This window comes from Puma concolor, chromosome C1 (assembly GCF_028749965.1).
Source record: "Puma concolor isolate L17-30 chromosome C1, mPumCon1.1.hap2, whole genome shotgun sequence".
NCBI classification, from domain to species: Eukaryota; Metazoa; Chordata; class Mammalia; order Carnivora; family Felidae; genus Puma; species Puma concolor.
This window is the reverse complement of record NC_141674.1, coordinates 214507953-214529949: the sequence shown is the minus strand read 5'-3', so window position 1 is coordinate 214529949 and position 21997 is coordinate 214507953. Positions and strand designations below refer to the sequence as shown.

Genomic DNA, 21997 nt, shown 5'->3' with positions numbered 1-21997 from the left:
GAAAAATTTTTATTCATTTTTTGATAGAGACAGAGTGTGAGTGGAGGAAAGGCAAACACCGAATCCAAAACGAGCTCCAGGATCTGAGCAGTCAGCAATAGAGCCCAACGCGGGACTCAAACTCGCCAACGGTGAGATCATGACCTGATCCAGAGTCGGACGCCCCACCGACTGAGCCACCTAGGCGCCCCTTGTGGCTTATCTTTACCCAGGTACTGTATATTCGTAGTTGTTCTCGTGAAGGGAATGCTTTCGGGGCCGACTCTTTTCCTGGGGACCCCGTAGCAGGCCGGGCCCCTCCTGCTGCCCCTGGGATACCTGGAGGGCGTGAGCGCACCGGCGCCGCGGACAACTGGAACTCCCAGTTCCACCCCTAACCCGCCCCGCGGTCCCGAGCTGCCGCCTCCGCTGCCTGCCACGACGATTCGGTGGCGCCCCCTGGTGGCCGTTACCAGTGTGGCGCTTCTGCTGCCTTTCAATGCCACGCAGGCATCACCTTCCGGGCTAGACTGTCGAGTCCCCTCCCCATGAAGGAAGGCAAACGATTTTCAACATTTTGGATTCAGCAAAATACACCTCGGAAGATGAATATGAAAAAGTCACCCTAGAGCCAAACCGCCACTTGAAAATGTAGCAGCTATTTATGTATTCACTCCGAATCGGCTGATGCAACGGATCTTAGGGGCCAGGCCGCCGCGATACAAACGCGAACCGAGACAGACAAGGGCCCCACTGTTCCCCTGTACAGTGTATTCTAGTGAAAGGAGACACAGATAATCAAGTAAGTCAGTGTGATTATTTCCAAGAGAAATAAATAATTTGAAGAAAAGAAAGCAGGAACAGAGGCGGTGGGCGTGGCCAGCACTGGCTAGCGGTGAGGGCAGGTGAAGAGGTGTCCCATGGAGGGACAGGGGAACGAGGAGTCCACGCGTGGAGACGGGTGAGCTAGATACGACTCACTCTTGTCCAGTCCGGAGCCCGTCTTTTCTTTACAGAAGTGGAAATTCAGTTAGGAGAAAAGCGGAATATATACGTTCTTACTGCCTTGTGCATTCCTTCATAGCCATAGTTTACAATGCTGTTATGTTTCACCCACAAGAAAGAGCACAGTTCCTATTCATCACGTGGGGAAGTGGGGTCTGCGGGCCCAGAAAGTGACTCTTGTTACCGGAATGTGGCTGTCGGGGCTTTGGCCTGGGTGTGGGAGGCATTTCTCTTTTGGCTTTGAGCTGTCTTTCGGGCTGGCTTAATGACATCTTTTTAGGCTGTAATTATTGTTGTCCATACGAAAGAGCAAGTCTAGGAATCGATGACACATAGCGTCCTGGGCTAAATTGGGTCCCCCCCCCCCTTCCCAAGTTGAAGTCCTGACCCCACTACCTCAGAACGCGATGGCATTTGGAAACAGCATGTTTGAGGAGGTAATTAAGGTAATGCGGGCTTGGGGGTGGGTCCTCATCCGATACGACCGGAGTCCTTATAAGAAGGGGAGATCAGGACACAGGCCCACACAGAGGGAAGACCACGTGAAGACAGCAAGGGGGCGGCCCCTACGAGCCAAGGGGAGAGGCCTCAGTTGGAACCAACACTGACAACAACTTGATCTTGGACCTCCAGCCTCCAGAACTGCGAGAAAGTAATTTCCTACGGTGTAAGCCAGACAGGCTACGGTACTTGTTAGGGCAGCTCTAGGGGACTAATCCATGTAGATGAATGTTCTCTTTAGAACGAAACTTAATGGTTTCGTTGAAATGAAAGTTGATGATGGTTGAAATGAAGGGCTTACTCTAAGAAATGTTTGTAAACACGAGCTTAGAAGGTTTAGGAGCACCTACAAGTGGGGAACCATGAGGTGGGAATGCGGTGAAGCCGAAGGAAGCGGAGACCTGACGGATCCTGCTGGCCCTGGGGTGAGGAGGGAATGTGTTAGCGGGAAGAAGGTAGAACGTGGATGCTCAGAGGGTGGGGACCAGGCAGCTTGTAGAAACTCACTCATTCAGCCAACACTGAGTCAGGGTCACCTACCGGCCAGGGGATGGCAGTGAATCAAAGCTAAGGAAGGGACGCGTGAACTTGGGGGCAAACAAGACAACAGAGAGATGCGCTGGTGAGTCAAGGAGACGTCATCAGGTTTTTCCAGAATCTGCTGAGATAGCCCTTCAGCTCTGCCCTGTCGTCACCCACCCTTCTGCCCTGCTGGACGCTCACCAAACAACCTTCCAGTTTCCAACTGAGCTTTCCACGTCCCCTGACTGGGAAAGAGTTACCCCCTCCCTTCGCCGCCTCCCCCCCCCCCCCCCCCCCCCGCCCCGGCCAAGTTTTATAAATTGAGGACCTGCTTTGTGCCAAGCACTAGAGATACACAGTGGGGGGTTGACAGGGTCCCTGAAAAGGGAGGCTTTGTATTCTGGATACGGAGAGAAGTGGGTGGATTCAAGATTGGCTGGAAGTAGAGTCAGAAGAATGTGGGAAGGAAAGAGAATTCCTAAGGATGACTCCTGGGTTGGAGGGCTAAGGAATAGGATGCATGATGGGGAAATGGAAGGGGAATCTAGAATTTTCTTAGGCATCTGGGGTTTTAGATGCTCTTTATGCATCCAGGAGATACCAAACAGCAGCTTGATTTGTGAACTCTGCAAGCAGGTTGGGCCGGAGCTAAAAATGTGGGATTCGGCAGTTTACAGACAGAATTTAAAGTCATGGGACGAGGTCAAGTCACCTGGATAAAGAAGCCGGAGGCCAGGATGACTTTTGATATATTAGGTTTTTATTTTCATTTATATTAAAATACTTTCTCCTTTCTTTCTTTCTTTCTTTCTTTCTTTCTTTCTTTCTTTCTTTCTTTCTTCTTTTTTGACACAGGATTATTGTGAAAAGTGTTTTTTAATTCCTAGATATTTGGGGGATTTGAGAGCTGTCTTTATGTAATTGATTTCTAATTTATTTCCACTGTGGTCAGAGAACGGACCCCAAATAATTTAAATACTTTTTCTTTCAGATTTGTTGAGCCTCACTTGGTGATCTGTATACAGTTGATCTTGACACACGTTCCACGTGCACTTGAAAAAACTGTGTATTTTGTGCAGTTTGGGGTTTTAAGTTCTACAAATGTCAATTATGGCAGGTTGGTTGGTAGTATTCGAATCTCCTGTATCCTCAGTAACTTTTTATTTTATTTTATGACTTTTAAGTTTTTATTTATTTTTGAGGGAGAGAGAGAGAGAGAGAGAGAGTGAGCATGAGTGGGGGAGGGGCAGAGAGAGAGGGAGACACAGAATCTGAAGCAGGCTCCAGGCTCCGAGCTGTCAGCACAGAGCCCGATGCGGGGCTCGAACTCACGAACCGGAAGATCATGACCTGAGCCGAAGTCAGACACTTAACTGACTGAGCCACCCAGGCACCCCTCCCCAGTAACTTTTTAAAAACTTAACTTCAGGGGCTCCTGGGTGGCTCTGTCGGTTAAACGTCTGACTCTTGATCCCAGCTCAGGTCATGATCTCACGTTTTGTGAGTTTGAGCCCCGCGTTGAGCTCCTCGCTGAGTGGGGAGCTGGCTTTGGATTCTCTCTCTCTCTTCTCTGTCTGCCCTTCCCCCGCTCTCTCAAAATAAACAAACATTAAAAAAAAATTAACTTCATTTATTAGAACAGTTTTAGATTTACAGAAAAATTACATATAAAGGACAGTTCCCAGATGCCTCACATCCAATTTCCCTCACAATTAACATCTTACATGTAGATGTTTTATTCACATCAGGAATCCATATGGATATACTATTATTAACTACAGTTCATGCTTTATTCAGATTTCCTTAGTTTTTAGCTAATGTGACTTTTCTGTTCCAGGATCTTACCCAGGATCCCACATGATAGTAATTACATTTCCTTAGGCTCCCCTTGGCTATGATAGTTTCTCAGACTTTCCTTGTCTTTTTTTTTTATTATTATTAAAAAAAATTTTTTTTTAATGTTTTTATTTATTTTTGAGACAGAGAGAGACAGAGCATGAGCAGGGGAGGGGCAGAGAGAGAGAGGGAGACACAGAATCCGAAGCAGGCTCCAGGCTCTGAGCTGTCAGCCCAGAGCCCGACACGGGGCTTGAACTCATGAACCGTGAGATCATGACCTGAGCCAAAGTCAGACGCTCAACCGACTGAGCCACCCAGGCGCCCCTGACTTCCCTTGTTTTTGATGACCTTGACAGTGTTGAGGTATTTTGTAGAAAGTCCCACTGGGGGATTTGTCTGATGTGCTTACGATTAGATGGGGGTTAGGGGGTTGGGGGAGGAGGACCAGAGGTGAAGCGTCATTCTTACCGCATCATGTCAGAGCTACGTATTATCAACATGCCTCACCCCTGATGCTGCTGACCACCAGGCTGAGGAGACACTGGTCAGTTTACCTGGGCATCCTGCCTTTTATCGGGCAACCCTCTCCAGGGGTCCTCCTGGCCTCTGCCAAATGTCCCGTGGAACATCGGGGATGTAAGAATACTCTTCCAAATACATACATTCTTCCCCAGTGACTTACATCTGGATGTAGGAATGTTCTCAACGTTCCAAGCGTTTTTTTCCCAGTCGCCAGTGCTCTCCGCCCATCACCGAGAGTGTTTTTTCTCTCGTGGGAAATAAACCGGCTTCGGTAACGGCCCACGATCCTTTTGAATTTTCCCGATGGAATTTTGGCTCCTGTTCCGCAGTTGTCCAGCGCGGCCGGTCCTGCCATCTGCTTTGGAAAGATTCTCCTCTCCCGTTAAAGGGCAGATTCCTTCCAGCTTGGCTATTTGCTGAGCATTCGTTTGTTTGTCTCGCTGTAATTCAAGGAAGGACTCAAAATTTCTGCTGGCGTTATTGCCTCCCCCTTTCTGTGTTTTCCTGACCTCGGCGAAGCTTTCGCAGTTTGAAGACTCTACATCTGCGGGGTTATACTTCGTCTTCCTCGGCTGATTTAGTGTGCATCTGATTTCCTTTCAAGTGTTTTGAAATAACGCTTTTAACTCAGTGGCATCAACCAGTTTCTTCAAAAGTGCTTCGATTTGTCCAGGAAGCGTCTGTTTGCTCCTGTGTTCCTTATGCCGGGTCCCCGGCCCCACCATCCAGGCTATCTTCCCCCGAGACCACCACCCAGGCGCTCCTCCTTGGTGAGCGGTCACCTAGAGGCGTCATCTGATTTTCTTCCGAGTTTTCTTTTTTTTTTTTTTAATTTTTTTTTTTAACGTTTATTTATTTTTGAGACAGAGAGAGACAGAGCATGAACGGGGGAGGGTCAGAGAGAGGGAGACACAGAATCTGAAACAGGCTCCAGGCTCTGAGCGGTCAGCACAGAGCCTGACGTGGGGCTCGAACTCATGGACCGTGAGATCATGACCCGAGCCGAAGTCAGATGATTAATCGACTGAGCCACCCAGGCGCCCCTCTTCTGAGTTTTCTAACATTCCACTTTGTTTCATCTGTTCACTGACCCTCCTATTCCCTTCTTTGGCTTCTTGTGAAATCAACTTCGCGCATCCCTGAAGGTCATCATTTTCATCCAAAGCGTCTTTACCGTCATCCCAAGCTGTCCTTTTTTTCCTTCTGATGTATTTTGAAGATTGTTCTAGCTGCAGGTACGTGACAGCGATGTGTTCTGACACATCTTCTGAAGACGGAAGGTTTCTTATGATGCTGGCTGCCCGCTCCACCTGTTCTGAATGTTCAGATTTCCCTTTGACACGTCCTTTTCTGAAAGCCTCTATTTTAAGTCCAAGAAGAGTCGGTGGTTTCCAGCTCTTTATTAATGGTACCCAGGTTTTTCAAAAGACTATCTTTTCTAAAAAAAATTTTTTAATGTTTATTTTTGAGAGAGAGAGCATGCGAGTAGAGGAAGGGAGGAGAGAAAGGGAGACACAGAATCCAAAGCAGGCTCCAGGCTCTGAGCTGTCAGCATAGAGCCCGACGTGGGGCTCAAACTCACGGACTGGGAGATCATGATCTGAGCTGAAGTCAGATGCTTAGCTGACTGAGCCGCCCAGGTGCCCCCAAAAAGACTATCTTTTTTAAAGAAACATCTTGGAGTCACGGTAAAATCGAGAGGAAGGCACAGAGACTTCCCATATCCCATCTGCCTCCACTCATGCACAGCCTCCCCCGTCATCAACATCCTCCACCAGAGTGGGGCATTGCTACAGTTGATAAACCTACATTGGCGTGTCCTTATCACCCATGGTCTTAAGACTCAGCCTTATGGTCTACACTAGGCTTCCTCCCTGGTGTTGTACATTCTGTGAGTCTTGGCACATGTACAATGACACGTATCCATAAGTTTTTTTTCACTTCCCTGAAGATCCTGGCCATTTTAGTAGGTATGTGGTGGTGTTGCCTTGCTATTTCAATTTGTATTTCTCTGATGATCTCTGATGTATGGTATCTTTTCATATGCTTCTTTGCCATTGGAATATTTTCTTTGGTGAGGTGTCTGTTAATAATGGCCATTTTTAAATCAGGTTGCTTTCTTATTGTTGAGTTTTAAGAACTCTTTGTATATTTTGGATAATAGCACTTTGTCAGATGTGTCTTTTGCAAATATTTCTCCTAGTTGGTGGCTTATCTTTTCGTTCTCTTGATAATGTCACTTGCAGAGCAGAAATTTTTAGTTTTTCTTTCTTTTTCTTTCTTTTTCTTTCTTTCTTTCTTTCTTTCTTTCTTTCTTTCTTTCTTTCTTTCTTTCTTTCTCTTTCTTTCTTAGAAAGAGAGAGCTCTTGAGCCAGAGAGCAGAGCAGAGGGAAGAAGAGAGAGAATCTGAAGTAGGTTCCACACTCAGCTTGGAGCCCAACACGGGCTCGGCCACCCCACGACCCTGGGATCATGACCTGAGCCGAAATCAAGAGTCGGGCACTCAACCGACCGAGCCACCCAGGTGTCCCAGAAAATTTCAACGAAGTCCTGCCTATCAGTCATTTCTTTCGTGGGTTATCCATTTGGTTGTAAAGAAAAGGTCATCACCATGTCCAAGGTCATGTCTCCTATGTTATCCTCTGGGAGTTTCATAATTTTGCTTTTTACGCTCAGGTCTATATCCATTTCGAGTTAATTTTTATGAAGGGTGAAAGATCTTTGTTTAGACTCTGGAAGAGCCCCCGGAACCAGTCGCCGCCCGAGTGGCTGGGATTATACGCTTTCTTTCTACTCACCATCTCCTACCCCTACTGCTGTTTTCTTGACCAAACTCAGTGGAGGGGATTTCTGGGTCGAGTGAACTGTTCTTGTGTTTGGGGCTCTTCCAGACTCCCGTCTGTCTTAGGAACCCTCTCCATTTTCTAAGCTCTGCCTGATTTCCTCTTACCCTTGCAAAGTTTCTCCATCCATGGCAGGACTGCTCTTATCCAGACCTCCCCGTGGAAGCTCCCCTCAGCTCACCCACGAGAGCCTCAGTCCTCTTAGGAACTAGTTCATCAAGGCTCCCCTGTGCCTGCCAGCCTGGACCCAGCATCACCACGAGTTGGAGAGGAACACCCTGAAGCTACCGGATGTCCCCACCCCTCCTGGGACGCCACCCTCAGCCAGCAGCTTGCTCTTCCGGAAGCACCTCCCGAGGGCCTCAATTCTTGGCATCCCCTCTGCACTGCCCCCAGACAGGCTGCTGTGGAATGAGAATGAACCAGGCCCCCAGGATCCCCACCAAGCCTGGAGGAACACGTGCTCCTGCCTTATGCCCTGTCTGCCTGCATCTCGGATGGGACACAGAGATCACTGCCACCATGTTAGCTGGTGATGCTTCCCCCCGCCAGACTCAGAGCCACCACCCCAGTGACAGCTCGGGAATGTCCTCCTCACATGCCTCGTTCCTGAGCAGTGGCAGGCCATGGGGCAGAGGCCCTCTTGGAAGGTCCAATGGGAGGGTGGGTGCCCGCCCCTCCTCAACAAGAACTTGGGCCAGTCTTCCGGTTGCTTCCTGGGCTTGAAGACCCAGGAACGCTCAGGTTCCCAGCCTGGGGTGGACAGTCGCCTCCCTGCCTTCAGCAAGTCTGAGCTCCTGGCCCCGAAGAGCCTAAGCCACCAGCCCAGCTTGGGTTCATGTTATTTTGTTCCATCACCGAGCGGCAGCCCTGATGGTGGTTTGTGGGCATTTGTCCCCAAGACGCTCCCCTGCCATCTGCTGGAAAGCTGTCAGGTTGAATAGACAAACTTGGATATGATAGGAAGGTGATGGTGCCCCTAGAGGCGTGCAGTGTGGTCCCCTGTTGGGATGTAGCTCTCAGCTGAGCTTGAGTGATGCCCGACCCCTGAGCTCCGCAATCGGGGGAAGCTCATGGTCTAGGGGGACAGGGACAGACCCAGAAACAGAAACAGAAGGTGTGACATGCAGGAGAAGGATGGACAACCAACTGTGGGGGTCCAGCTCAGACCCATACCTTTCCTGGGGGACTGCACTTCCGGGTGTGGGTCTAGGCCTGCCTGGCTCAGTCCTCTGGCCCCCAGGCTGGTCCGCACCACACCCAGCCCCCCTGGTCTCTCTGGTGACCACGGCCATCGCGGGTGGCATCACAGCCCTGCCCTGCGCCCGGGGCCCGTCCTCATCCTGGAGAGGCCCATCTACCTCAACCCCCTCAACCCCCAGCCTGTGCCTGGGGGCTGCTCCTTATTCCTTTGCATGGAAGCCGGATAACCAGCGGTTGATGTCACCTGCCCTCTCTTGCTTCTCCAGGTGTGGCCCCTGGGCCGCAGCACCTGGGGGCTGGTTAGAAGAGCAGAATCTCAGGCCCCATCCCAGACCCTCCGGACCAGAACTAGCTTTTTATCAAAACCCCTAGGTGAGCAGCAAGCACATCACTGAGACCGGGCAGCACCTCGGGGGTGGGAGCACCTCGGGGCTGGGAGAACCAGGGAGGTGGGAGCACCTCAGGGCTGGGAGAACCACGGAGGTGGGAGCACCTCGGGGCTGGGAGAACCAGGGAGGTGGGAGCACCTTGGGGCTGGGAGAATCACAGAGGTGGGAGCACCTCGGGGCTGGGAGCGTCACAGGACTCCAGGAGCCTATGACGGTAAAACACTCCAATCTATTGTATGAGGAGAGTGCCAGACGAATAGCTGCTTTGCTGTTAAAAAGGCAATCAGAGTGGGAGGGATTCTGAGACCCCCCCCTTTGCTACTGTTCATTTTGCTCCTGGCGGGGGGGGGGGGGGGTCACAGGTAGAAAGTACACCAGGTGAGTTGTCTCGCAAAGGAGATAAAGAGATCACAGGGAATAACTTCTGAAGCTCTGACTCCCTGGCAGGGGTGAGTGGGTTTCCTTTATTTAGGGTTAGGATGAATATTTAGAAAGGGGAGGGCGTCATCGTATGTGGAGGGCGTAGGGCCGCGCACGCACCGTGAGGAAACGTGCCTATTCACACAGTGTGATGTAAGTGAGGCTCGTGTTTGTCTTCGGGTGGGGACTTCAGTATTGTCATGAGGTACAGGTAACTGGGTCACTCGTGGGCCATTCCACGGTCCATCTGCGCAGGTGGAAGTCAGGGCTTGAACTCAAACTGGCCTGGGCCGTCTGGGCCGCTTGAGCTCTTGGTCCGTCCGGGCGGTTATGGCTTGAAGGTAGTGTGGGTTTCCATCAGGGGATGCTGTGCCCATCTGGTCCTTTGCCTGAGTTAAGAGATAAACTGGAAAGAAGGGCTCAAGGCAAACATGTGGGAGAGAGGCTGATGGGTATAAGCAGGTGAGCAGTAAAGGTTAGGTGTTGGGCTGCAGCTGGTGACAACTGGGCCTCAATTATCTGCTTACTGATGATTTTTGGAGGAAGGCCGGCAGCTGGAAGAGCGTGTGGAATGTCGGACTAAAGAAGAGGTACTGCCTGCCGGGTCCACTCCTGGCTCTGCTGCCTGCTGCTGTGTGGCCTTGGCCAAGTTGCTTAACCTCTCTGTGCCTGTTTCCTCATCTGTCAAATCAGGATCCTAGAGGACCCACTTATCGGAGTGTCGTGAGGACTGAGCCCTTGTAGACACTTGGTAATCACTCAGTCAATATTAATGAGGGTTGTAGGCGGTTAACAGAGAACCTTGAAAGAGTGGGGCTCTGTTGACATGGGTGGTTTCGGAGGATTTAGCACATGGAGGTCAGCAAGTATTTACCTGCCAGTTACCACAAAACAGAAATTAAATCAATACTCATTCTTTAAAAAAAAAAAAAATTTTGTTTTTGGGAGAGCACAAGCAAGGGAGGGGCAGAGAGAGAGGGGGACAGAGGATCCAGAAGCAGGCTCTGCGCTGACAGGCTGACAGCTCGAACTCATGAATCGGGAGATCATGACCTGAGCCAAAGTCCGATGCCCAACTGACTGAGCCACACAGGTGCTGCATCAGTACTTCTTCCGTATTGCATCATCACACAATTGAATTTCTGTTTCCTAAGAAGGGAAGAGAGTTTTCCTGATTTGAGAATGCTTGTTATAATTATCGTAAGGATGACTGATTTGCAAGTCCCAGACCAACACATCTAAAGGCGGAGCCAAGCAGGATTTGCTGTTGACTGGATGGGAAGAGGGGGTAGCCGATGAGGCAGGACGTCCAGGATAATTGTTGACTTAAGGAACCAGGGCTGGAGGGGGTCGGGGGGTGGGGTGCCCTGGCAGGTGGGCTGACGTGAGTTCCGGGTTGGGCCCGCCTCATCCGGGACTGCTGTCGGACGCCCATGGGCCGTGGGTGGCTGCGGCTGGACAGTGAACTCCGGAGGACGGGTTGTGGGTGCTGCTGGGTCCCCTCACATCCCTCAAAGCCACGTGGCCCTGGGGTTCAGCGATATCTGCTGGGCGTATATCCCCCTCCCCGGGGCAATTTTTTTGGATCATTTATTTTGTTGCCACCATTGTATTACAAAACATTTCAAGTGTTCAGAAGATACCACAAGGGAATTTTACAGGGGAAAATGATCTGATGGGGAGAAGAGACAGATGCCTCATGCAGAAAAATTCCAAATAATCGACGTAGATACTTGCTCTCAAGGAAGTGGAGCCTAATCCCCACTGCGAGTGTGGGCAGACACAGCAACTGTTTCCTGGGGACAGACTCGAAAGAGGGAAAGCGAATGAGCAGCCCTACTGCAGAGAAACCAGACCATGCCGTCTCCACCAGGTGATCAAGGTCAACATCAAGGGATTGAGGCACGGGGCTGCGCGCACCCTTGATAAGCTGTGACGAGGGCAGCGCTCTCTCTGGGTGGTCTCCTAATCAGGAGAGAAATAATCAGACAGATCCCACCTGTGGGGGATTCTACCAAATGCCTGTCATGGAAAACACGCAGAGTCTGAGACACTGCCCAGCCAAGAGGAGCCTACCGACACATGATGGCTAATAAGTGTCATCGTGGGGTCCTGGATGGGATCCGGCACAGGGAAAGGGAAAACTACGGACATCTGAGTAATGGATGCGCTTTAAGTATTAATGATACTTTCACATATTAATAATAGGACATCAATATTCGTCCATTAATTATGACAAATACACCATGCTACTTTACGATGTTAATAATAGGAGAAACCAGGTGCAGGGTGGATCTGGAAACTCCCCGTACCATCTTTGCCTCTTTTTCTGCAACTCCAAAATTCTTTCAGACAATAAAGCTGCTTCAAAACAAAACAGCCATACACCCACCACCTAAATTCTGCCCTTCACACTTTACTGTCCATGTCAGACATTACGTGTGTATCACGCATCTATCTGTCTGTTTACCTCTCTTGACTGCCCTCTCTTTTTTGCTCAAGACGGCACGTGGGAAGCTGGGACAGGTGGGCTCTCAATGCCACGGGGTCTCGGGGTCTCCAGGTCTCCGGGTCTCCGAGTCTGGTACGCTCTAGGAATGCCCCGTCCCCAGCCTCGGCTGTAGCTGGAAACAAAGAACTCTACTGTCACCCAATGGATACTTAAGAGAAATGAAAGTTGAGTGGTTGAGGGACAGCTGAGGAGGCCCAGCAAGGCAGGGAGCCCCTCTGGCTGGGGGCCAAGGCAGGACCCCTGACCCCTTGGCCAGTTCTAGTCTAGACCCGGACGTCTGCCAACTCTGGCCCCAGTTCCCAATGGCGCAGCCATTTCGTAGGGTTATGCGTACTACACTTTTCAAAAAAGTCTTTTCTGGAAGGAGGTAGAGCATGAGGGAACGGGGAGTCTTCTTTCCAGTTGTGCTAGTATTTTTGATGACCAGGAAGAACAATTTCGGAGCAGTGGCAGGGCCTGTCCAGCTGCTTTGGAAAGAGAAGTGTCTGGGGGCAGGGGCGTCGGCTGACGGGGCTTGGGGGGCCCCGGGGCACTGACGGGAGGCCCAGGTCTGCGGCCTGTCTTGGGCCACAGGTACCTGGTGTCCGGCTTTGCCACACATGCTGTGGCCACAGCCCCTCCTGAATATGGAGGCGAGAGGGACGGGAAGTGTGTGACCTGAAGGGCGGGCGGCACAGCTTGGTTGTTCCATGTCCTGCTCTTCTAAGAGGGGCCCCACCCATGAAGCGGCTGACCACAGGCGTGGCTGCTTATGCCTCAGGGTTAGCAAAAGGAACAGAGTGTGCCTTAGTCTGGGTTTCCCCAGCAGCAGAGCCTGGGACAAGGGTTCGAACGCTGGTCATTTATTCGGAACTTGATCCCCGCAAGCCCCTGTACAGACTGGGACGGGAGCCAGGGGAGGGAAAAGATGGGATACAGGGTATGTCATTACACCACTAACATTGTGGTTTTTGGGGCTCAGCCCTGCTGGGAAGCCCCCCCCTCCCCCCGCCCATCCCAGCTGACGGCTAAGGATGCTGGGGTGAGGGCTGCTTCCAGGGACTCTTAACTGCCACCCTTCTGGTGCCCTGGCCCACGGTAAGTAGCTTCTAGAGGGCAGAAGCGGGTGCTACGGGGAGGCTCGGGGCACCGCTCGGTCCTCTGTGTGTTCATGTGTTGGGGTTGGCACTCGACCCTACCCCACCTGCCTCATTCCCCACGGGGAGAGGTCCACGGCGGGGCTGCCCGAGGGCCGGGGAGAGGACCCCTCGCAGAGTCAACGGAGCACGAGAAGGTACTATTTGGGTTAGGAGTGGGGCCGGGACGAGGGGACCCTCATCCTTTCTCCACACAGGTGACACCGTCAGGTGGGGAGATGTCAATCTCTCTCAAGCGTGGAAGGGGGTGTGTGGGGCAGCTCACCAGGGAGGAAGGAGAGGAAACTGGCTGGGGCGCGGCCTCGTCTGGAAGCTTCCCCTGGGCTGGCCCCGAGGCTCCCCCTACAGCCTTGTCCGCTGCCCCCACTTCATCTCCACCGAACCGAAGACCCAGGTGCTGAAGAACAGAACAGGACCGTGTCATTTCCACAGATCACCAAGTACGTAGGTGATAAAAATTTGTTACCGAGCAACAGGAGTCCTGAGGAGCTAAAGTTCATCTGGTAGAGAATGCTGAAAAGTTGAAATCTTCCCCCTAAATCTCTAGTGGCTGTCTTCCGGAAGGGCTACCTAGAAAAAAGTACTGCACAAGTTATAGAGGACTCGACCTCCTACCTAGAAACCTGGCCGTCCCTGTACCGGGAGCCCCAGGTCCCCGGGGACGAGTCCAGCACTAGCCCTCGGGGCCTGAGGTCGTCGGCTCCCACCGGACCATCACACGGGCAACCAGACACCAGCGGAGCCGCGGCGGTCACTGTGAACAAACGCCGTGCAGAGGCGTGACGCCAGTCGTGAGGGGACACAGCTTTGTGCGAAGATCACCACCTCTTCGGTCGGCGTGAACCGGGGCAGGGATGAGTCTCCACGACAGGCTGTGAAGGCCTTTGTCCCTACTGACCGTGTCTTGGGTTCTAGACCCCGCGGAGGATCGCAGGCTGACCACAAGCAGTCAGGCGGGCGGGCGCTGACCGTCAGCGTGGAGAGGTGTTGAGACGGCTCCTGAGGGAGGCTTCCCTGTGGGGTTAGTTCCTGGGATCCAGCGCACAGGCCTTTGAGATTGTAGTGTGTGGGGCGTCTGGCCTCGTCCCTCACACCTTCCAGAAACAAAACGGCCGGAGAGATGACACGAGGCTCTGAAAGTGGCGGGAAGGCCGCAAAGGGCCAGGGAGGAAGAACGCTCCTTGTAAACCGAGCGGTAGCTGAAGGGCAGTGTGTCTGGGGGCATTTCTGGCAAATTCTCAGGGTATCACTCATTCATGACCTCGGAATGGCAGAAAAAGCCATCGGGCACTGAGCCCTCACAGAGCTTGGAGGGTCATGATCTTCTTTGGCCCTTACAAATAATATATATAAATAAGGAGGGCAGGGTAAGGGCTACACGTTGACCCCCAAGCAGCCTGAGACTCGCTTCTTCTTGGTGCGGGGAAGTGACACCGACAGGTGACCGGTGGGAAGTAGAATGTGAGCTAACGCACAAGTCCAGCCCTCCGCGTGGCCACTTCCTGTCTGATCAGAGAAAGGGCCAAGTCACAAGGTGTGACCTCACGGGGCCGTGTCATCTCTGGAGACGAGGGACCGAACTACCTGGAAGAAATAGGCAACGAATAAGATGTGTTCGGATGCGGGGTTGTGGCAAGGACACGTCCCAGGCCACGGCCCCAGAGAGTGGCGATCCCATTTACAGACAAGGGTTAAATTAAAAAGCGAGGACAGGGCTGTGCACCCCACAGCACAGGCGGCCCGGGGACAGAGGGCTCTCTCGCCCTCACTGTGATCTCACCCTTGTAACTTCTAATCCTCCTGCCAAATGTAGTTTTACCCTCGAATGTTAATAATAAAGGGTCACAGAGCCATGGGCGAAGGGTCCGCTCCCCAAACACTAGGGTCTAAAAAAGTGATCAGACAAGGAGTAATATACTGCACGTGAAAGGCAGGGCGAGGTTGCTGGGAGCCCGGTCGCATAACTCTCCAAAAGTCGCATAACTTTTAAGGGAAAGTCGCACCAGACACCAAAAATCAAACCCTGAATAGGAAAAAAAGACTTAGAAAGGCATGTGTGTTAGCTGTTTCCTGTTAGTTTGTGACAAAATGTGGGCCGGGGTGTCTCCTGACGGGGCTGTTGACGGAGACACAAATGCAACTCTCTGGAAGACACCATAAAAACGGACAGCGCTGTTTCTCCAAAATTTTATTTTTAATTTAAATTACAGGGCCAGCCAGATATTCTGATAAGAAATTTACGTTTCCTCAGGAGAAAGGAAATGCTTTCAGGGCACTGTTAACAACTGTATACATCTCCACCTTTTTTTTTTTTTTAAGGGTTAAAAATCACATTGAGTAACTGTACCTGACTCATGTAAAATTAAACCTTTGTTACACAAAAAGAAACCACTTCCAGTATAATAGTTTTGGTGATATGAATATATTAAATGATCGTAACTTTTCACCTTTGAATGTTTTCACATTTTTGTTAGAAAACAAAAACAAAACGAGCCTTAACTATCCCCGGCTCCCAATGCAATGGTGGCACATCGCTGATCTCTGTGACGTGCTGCACCCTCGCTGTCTCCCACACACAAGTGCAGGTGCCACCGCCCAAGTGGAAGCTGTTTTGTTGTTTCAAGTTCTAAGAGCCAGTTTGGCGGGGAAACTTTTCTTCCACTTGGTGTAACTGATGTTTTCGCACCAAATCCAGACACCAAGCACTGGACCGCGAGATCCAGAACGTTTCCTCACGGTCGAGTCCCCCGTTCCCTTCCTAAGTATCTTGGGTATTTTTCATTTCTGGGAGTTTGGATCGCTTTCCCGACTTCCAGTAGAAAAACGTGACTTATTTTACACAGATTTTGGAAAAGACAGCCTCAGGAGAAGCAATTATAATGCAGACTGCCTTCTGACTGAGATAGGATAAAACACATTTATATCTTCTGGAGCTATTTTCCTCGCCGGTATTCCCAGGAGGTCTGAAAACCTGCCGATGCTTAAAACATCAATTGGGAGTCTCATGTTGCTGGCTGAATAGTAATTCAATTAGTAAGAGAGGCTAGCAAAGAGTAATTATATAAATTTCTTAATCAGCTACAGCCATGCTGAATTCAAACTGGCAAACTCTGATTTGTTAAGTTGTTAGTTGTGATCTTTGTATCACTAAGATGAACAGATACCATTCTAAGAACTTGACATAGATATGTTCTAGGAGACGTTCTGCCGTGGTCACAGTAACAAAAAGTGGTGCAAAATCAGTTACTTTATAAATACTGATAATCTGCAGCATTAAGGAACAGGACATTAAAAAAAAATAAGTTTCCCCATAGGACACCTATGACTAGGGGCTCTTCTTTTCCTAAGAGAAGCCAAAGTTTTAATTATTCAGTTTCACAACTATTGTACTGGATTACTTACTCTAAGAAAGAAAAGGTGCTCTACAGAGGTTCCCCCCCCCCCCCCCCCCCCGAAGAATCAGCATGAACTTAGCATAATCAGCATCATTCATGTCTGGCGAGCTCATGACTCATTGAAATGAATAAGGCCGATACTGCGCAGGGAAGCGTGGCTGGCTGAGTGCCAGGCCTACCGAACGGCACCCCAGTAGATAGCTGAATACAAAGGATTGGTTTCCATTTTGTCTTTTAATGCTGTGATACTTAAAAGTTAAATCAGCATTTTCATGTGATCGGAAGTCTTTCAATTACATATGAGCATTCATTTTTTTTTTTTTTTTTGCAAAAACTCAATATTAGGTAATAGTTACATACTAATACAGTAACATTCCTCTGCTGTACAAATTAAATCATTTAAAAGAAAGGAGCATTCTAAGAATTATATACAAAAGAAACCTGTAAGCATCGTCGAAATGAAACGCAAGGTGTCACTGTTAGCTCTACTGGTTTAAAATACCTTCCAAAAAGTAAAATTAACAAATACCCTTCAACATATCCAGGTTTACAAGTCTCAAGAAAATCAAATGTCAAAAAATTCTAGAAAGCTGTGAAAAGCATATATACATTTTCCTCATGACCTTATGAAGCTTCACGCCTTTGAAAAGTTGCTATCGATTCATTCGCACGCCAACTTTATCCACCCCAAAAGCTCCTACCTTGGATACAGCTCCCCTCTGATCTCAAATACAGCTCTGCTCGATCTTCCTTCAGCGAAGGCGTACAACCTCACCACGAACCCACGCTCAGATCTTTAACAGAGATCAAAGCAAGCACGCAGGTTGAATCTGAAAACACCAACCCCCTTCTTCCCTAAACCACACCGTCATCTACACATCTGCCTGCAGGAGCCTAGCCAGCCACGTTCAGAACTCCCACAGCAAACAGAGTCCTCGAATTCTGAAGCAACACACAGATCAAGAAAAAGTCCACGTGTGCTCTAGTGGGCAAGAAAGCAGCAGCTACGTTCTCCAACTTGGACTAAAAAAAAAAAAACAAAAAAGGTAAAATGAAAAACCGTTCACTTAACAGCAGGTTAGCAGTAATGTTCCTCATGAACCGAGAAGAGTGCCTGATGCTGAATAGCTAACAGCAAACGCTGAATCTGGATTTACTATTTTAGGTGTTGATTGGAAATTAGGCTTCTTGCTGAGCTGGTCTCTTCAAATCCCTGATCTGTTTAACTAAATAGGTCTTCTCATCGTTAAATTGTTCGTCCTCGGTCCTGTCATTCTGAAACTTGCTGAGGAACTCTATGAGTTTGGTCTGGTTCTTGAGGAGGATGTCTAGGATGGGCTGCGTCTTGTTAGGATTGGCTACGAACACCTGCACGGAGAGAAAGCAGCATCAGTCGCAGGAAGGGATGAGACCCAGACGTCCGCCCACAGCCAGCAGGGCACGCGTGGCACACGCCCGATGCTTCCCCGGGGTCTGCGGTCAAGTCATGGTTCAGAGGATTTTGTTTTGGAAGACTGCATTTTACAAGTGGGGGGGGGGGGGTGGGGGGTGGGGGGGGGTGAGGTGGAGAATTACATGTTTCAGCACAAAAAGGACTGACAGATTCATTCATGCTCTGAAATTCTGCAGCTTGGTATTAAAATATAGACTGGTTTTAGAATAAAATGGGCAGAAATTATTTCTGGGCAAGGAAAGTCAGAATGGATTCCAAGTACTAAAACCTCCATGAAAAGCATTAAAAAATGCACTAAAAATGCTTACTTTGTGATCAGTAATAGTCTACATCAGAAATGAATGACTCTCCCCTCATCCCCCAGTCCAGATGGTAGACCTTTCTGGGTCTGTTTTTGTCAAATGTTGTGCTACACAAATAGGAGCTCAGATGACCAATACGAAGCTAGTAAAACTCCAGCTAGTGGTAAATGCAGTGAGATGAACAACTGGAGAAGGAAATCCTGTCTGTGGCTCCCATGCTGTACCTTAAACACGTGGAAGGCCTCAAACTGGATGTTACGACTCTTGTCTCGGAGGAGATTCATCATCAACTTGAGGTTCTCTGGTTTACTGATGTATTTTGTCATAATTGTGAAGTTGTGTCTGTCTAACAGTAGTTCACCGAGAAGCTGAGAAGACATTTAAACAATTACTCTTACATTATCATCAAGATTTCAAGTAAATCCAAAGTTAAAAAAAATAATTCACTTTATAATCATCACTGTTAAACCCAGAATATAGGCACCAAAAGACCGATGAGTGGAACCGAATTACGACCTACAAGCTACCGAGAGCCCACCACCTGCCACCCGACCACGTACACGGTTCTTCTGGGGGCTTAACCTATGGGGAGTCCAACATTGCTCCCTGGTCTTGACGTGTGCCAGCGCACATTTGGCCCAGAATCTGCAACTGTCACAGCCTACTTTTCACATAAGCATTCCTGTTGTCTCATTAAAAAACAAAAACGGAAATAAAAAACTATCAAAGAAAATGGTTAGAAGATAGGTTATTGATAATTCTTGTTTGACTTAACTACAAATCTTAGTGTAATTAATTAAAATTATTTTATTTACTTGGATTTCCCAGGAGAGAGTGTTTCAGGGCCAAAGTTTTCCACACACTTACCCTTGAACTCGCCAAAGTTATGCTTTTATCATACCTGATTCAGGAAAGTTTATGAGTATTTCTCTGTTCGTTCTTTCTTTAGCAAACTATCCTGAAGATACTCTAGTTTTTTCTTAATGATTCATCATCACTAATGATATTAAGCTAAAAAAATTTCTGTGTCTCCAGGGCTTACTGAGTTCTAGAGTCATTATACCACATCGGTCCCTGATTTTCCAACCGTCCCTGCTCGCTCTAGCTCTCTTTGTCTGAAGCCAGTAGTCACCTCCTCATGTCAGTGAGTCAGCTTCTAGGTGAGGTCTAGCGTGCCCGCCATGGAGGAGGAGTAGAGTTGCAGTCCTTGGGGCTGGGGCTGGGGCTGGGGCAGGGGCAGGGGCAGAGGAAGAGGCAGAGGCAGAAGCTGGGCCCCTGCATCAGCCCACCTGGGCTTGAATCCTGGCTCCCCACTGCCTGTAAGCTATGCAACCTTGAGCACATTAATTTCCTGGTGCCCCAGTTTCATCATCCACAGTGGGAGTGGATGACAGTACCTATACCTCATGAGATACATGCGTAGTGGGAAATAAAAGCACGAATATGTGCAAGGCACGTGGGACTGGAGTCTACATAGAGACATGGACTGAGCTCTAAGGGAAGGAAAATGCATGAGTAGAGTTATTCTGCCCTGGATTAATTGCTCTGGTTAATTCCTTTCTGGATTCTTGACTGTGTCCTAGACAGTTGAAAATTTCTAGACAACTATCTCTAGATAAGTAATATGTAATATTAAATAAAAAATAACCTGATGTGCAGGAGAACAAATCTATTCTACTTAGGATTTATAATGAAATTCTAGAAAGAATTCAAAAGCTCAAGCTCAGGTTTCACATCAATCTGAATCACAAAATGTACAACTATCAGGGCACCTGGTGGCTCAGTCGGCTGAGTGTCCGACTCTTGATTTCAGCTCAGGACGTGATCTCATGGTTCATCAGTTCGAGCCCTGCGTCGAGCCCTGAGTCTGGCTCTGCACTGACAACTCAGAGCCTGCTTGAGATTCTCTCTCCCCCCCATCTCTCTGCTCTTCCCCAGCATGCGTGAGCGCACATGTACTCTCTCAAAATAAACTTTAAAAAAAACACCACAAACCCAAAATATACAACTTTCAAGGTAAGAAGCAACAAGTATTTACTCTTACGAAGACTCAAAAGTTACTATTGAGCACGTGAAGGGGTACAGCTTTCCTGGTGTTCATTTTCTATCACAGAAACCAAAGAAATACCAAGCATGGCTCACTTGGTTATCTGGAGGAGGATAACTGGTAATTCTTTAAATTTCTTGAGACCTAAACAAACAAGTTGGAGGTCTTGCACAGGGAATACACATTTGCTGGTAAAATGAATATAAGAACACTTAATGCCCGTGTAGCTGGAAAAAAAGAGCACAAGTAAAAATCCATGTTCAAAGTACCACTGGTTCTCACAATCGCTGCACGCGTCCTGAGGTGTCACAGAGCCGTGGGAGCCGGGGACCGGCCCCACGTCCGTGGCCGAGGGCTCGCACACAGCGGTCTTAACCGTCCTTTTCAGGTTGGCAACTGCAAAGTGGCCAGAAGGTCTCGAATGCCCTTCTCCTTATCGAAGCAACCCCAAGATTCAGAATTTGATTTGCGGACACACTACCTTCCTCCCCCTCTCGTGAGAGGTACTGGCCCTGGAAGCTACTATCCTAGGTAGTCCTGCCTGGCCTCCTTGGCCTTGGAAGACACTGGCTCCCTCCAGCTGCTCATGCCTGTGTGACTGCTGGGGAGACAGGGCATCCTGGCCCTCAGATATGAAGAGGTCACTTTACTGTGTTGAGAATCACAGGGGAGCCTACATCATATTATAAATATTACAAGTATATATGACATTATAGTACACTGATGTACAGGGAAGAAAAATTCCTGAAACAGCTGCCAGAATTTCCACCCCCACCCCTGAGGACGAAAGGACTGGCCTTACCGGCGGCCATCGCCCAGCCAGCGCACCTGGAGAGAGGACAGGATGGGCTGGGTGGCGAGGCCCCAACAGTGGCAATGAGCAGAAGGCACCCCAGCCTGAAGGGCCATTTCGGCCGTGATATATTTCCAAGCTGTGGCTATTACTGGTCCCCAACTGTAGGAGTTAGTCTTAAGAGAAAAGAAGGAAGGATCTGGCCAGATGGAAGGGATTCTTTTGGACATTTGGATGGTAGAGAGTGTTCTAGTCAAAGGATACAAAGTATAAAAGAGGCTCCTGAGGTCCTTTAGTCAATCCCCAGAGAAAGGTAAGGTCTTGAAGAGTGACCTCCCTCTGGCAGGAGGGCAAGCAGGAATGGAGTCCTGATCAAAATGAATTTGGACACCTCTGAGAGGAACAACTCGGAGCAGAACAGAATCTGAAGTGGACCCAGCAAAAAGTACAGGTGGAGTTAGGATTCCGCCTTCCACCCCCAATCCTTTGTGAGCTGTACCCACAGTTCCTGTCAGCACCACTTACTGACAGAGTGAGGGGTATGCTTTTGTTAACTGCAAGGAGACTTTTCTAGAGCAGAGGTCAGCAAACTTTCTGTAATGGACCAGAGACAGTAAATGTTTCAGACTTGGCAGGCCCATAGAGTCTCTGCGGCCACCATTCAAACCTGCTGTTATACTCTTAAAGTAGTCTTATATAATATAGAAGTAAATGAATGTATCCGTGTGCCAATAAACCTTTATTTACAAAAACAGGCATTGGGCTGGATTTGGCTCATGAGCTCTAGTTTGCCAATCCCTATTCCTGAGTTTTAACTCTTTTTTTTTTTTTAAGTTTATATATTGAGAGAGAGAGAGAGACAGAGAGAGAGGGAGAGAAAGAGAGAGAGAAAGTGTACGTATGTGCATGAGCAGAGAGAAAGGGAGAGAGAGAATTTGCCCAAGCAGGCTCCGTGCTGTCAGCGCATGGACCAGGCCAACACAGGGCTCAATCTCACGAACCGTGAGATCATGACCTGAACTGAAATCAAGAGCCGGCACTTACTAAGCCACCCAGGTGCCCCTTGAATTTAAATTTCAAATGGAAGTATGCATGTCCTGGTCTGATACAAAGCGGCCAAACCTGCCTGCGGCTGA

The 21997-nt window shown here is 49.2% G+C and overlaps 1 protein-coding gene and 1 long non-coding RNA gene across 3 annotated transcripts in view; one reads left to right on the top strand and one right to left on the bottom strand.

The window, feature by feature from the left end:
- Positions 1–40: 40 nt before the first annotated feature.
- On the top strand, positions 41–8173 carry LOC147578728 (uncharacterized). The gene is made up of 3 exons (XR_015255615.1): positions 41–781; positions 2999–3124; positions 7329–8173. It is a non-coding gene; the product is annotated as an uncharacterized LOC147578728 (long non-coding RNA).
- Positions 8174–15044: 6871 nt separating this feature from the next.
- CAB39 (calcium binding protein 39) overlaps positions 15045–21997 on the bottom strand; it is an 89194-nt gene continuing 82241 nt past the window's right edge. For both annotated transcript variants that reach the window (XM_086719897.1, XM_086719896.1), the window contains 2 exons: positions 18246–18389; positions 15045–17634 (listed from right to left, as the gene is read on the bottom strand). In XM_086719897.1, coding sequence (XP_086576023.1) covers positions 17446–17634; positions 18246–18389 — 333 coding nt within the window. In that variant the 3' untranslated portion in view covers positions 15045–17445. The remainder of the gene's footprint in view (positions 17635–18245; positions 18390–21997) is intronic.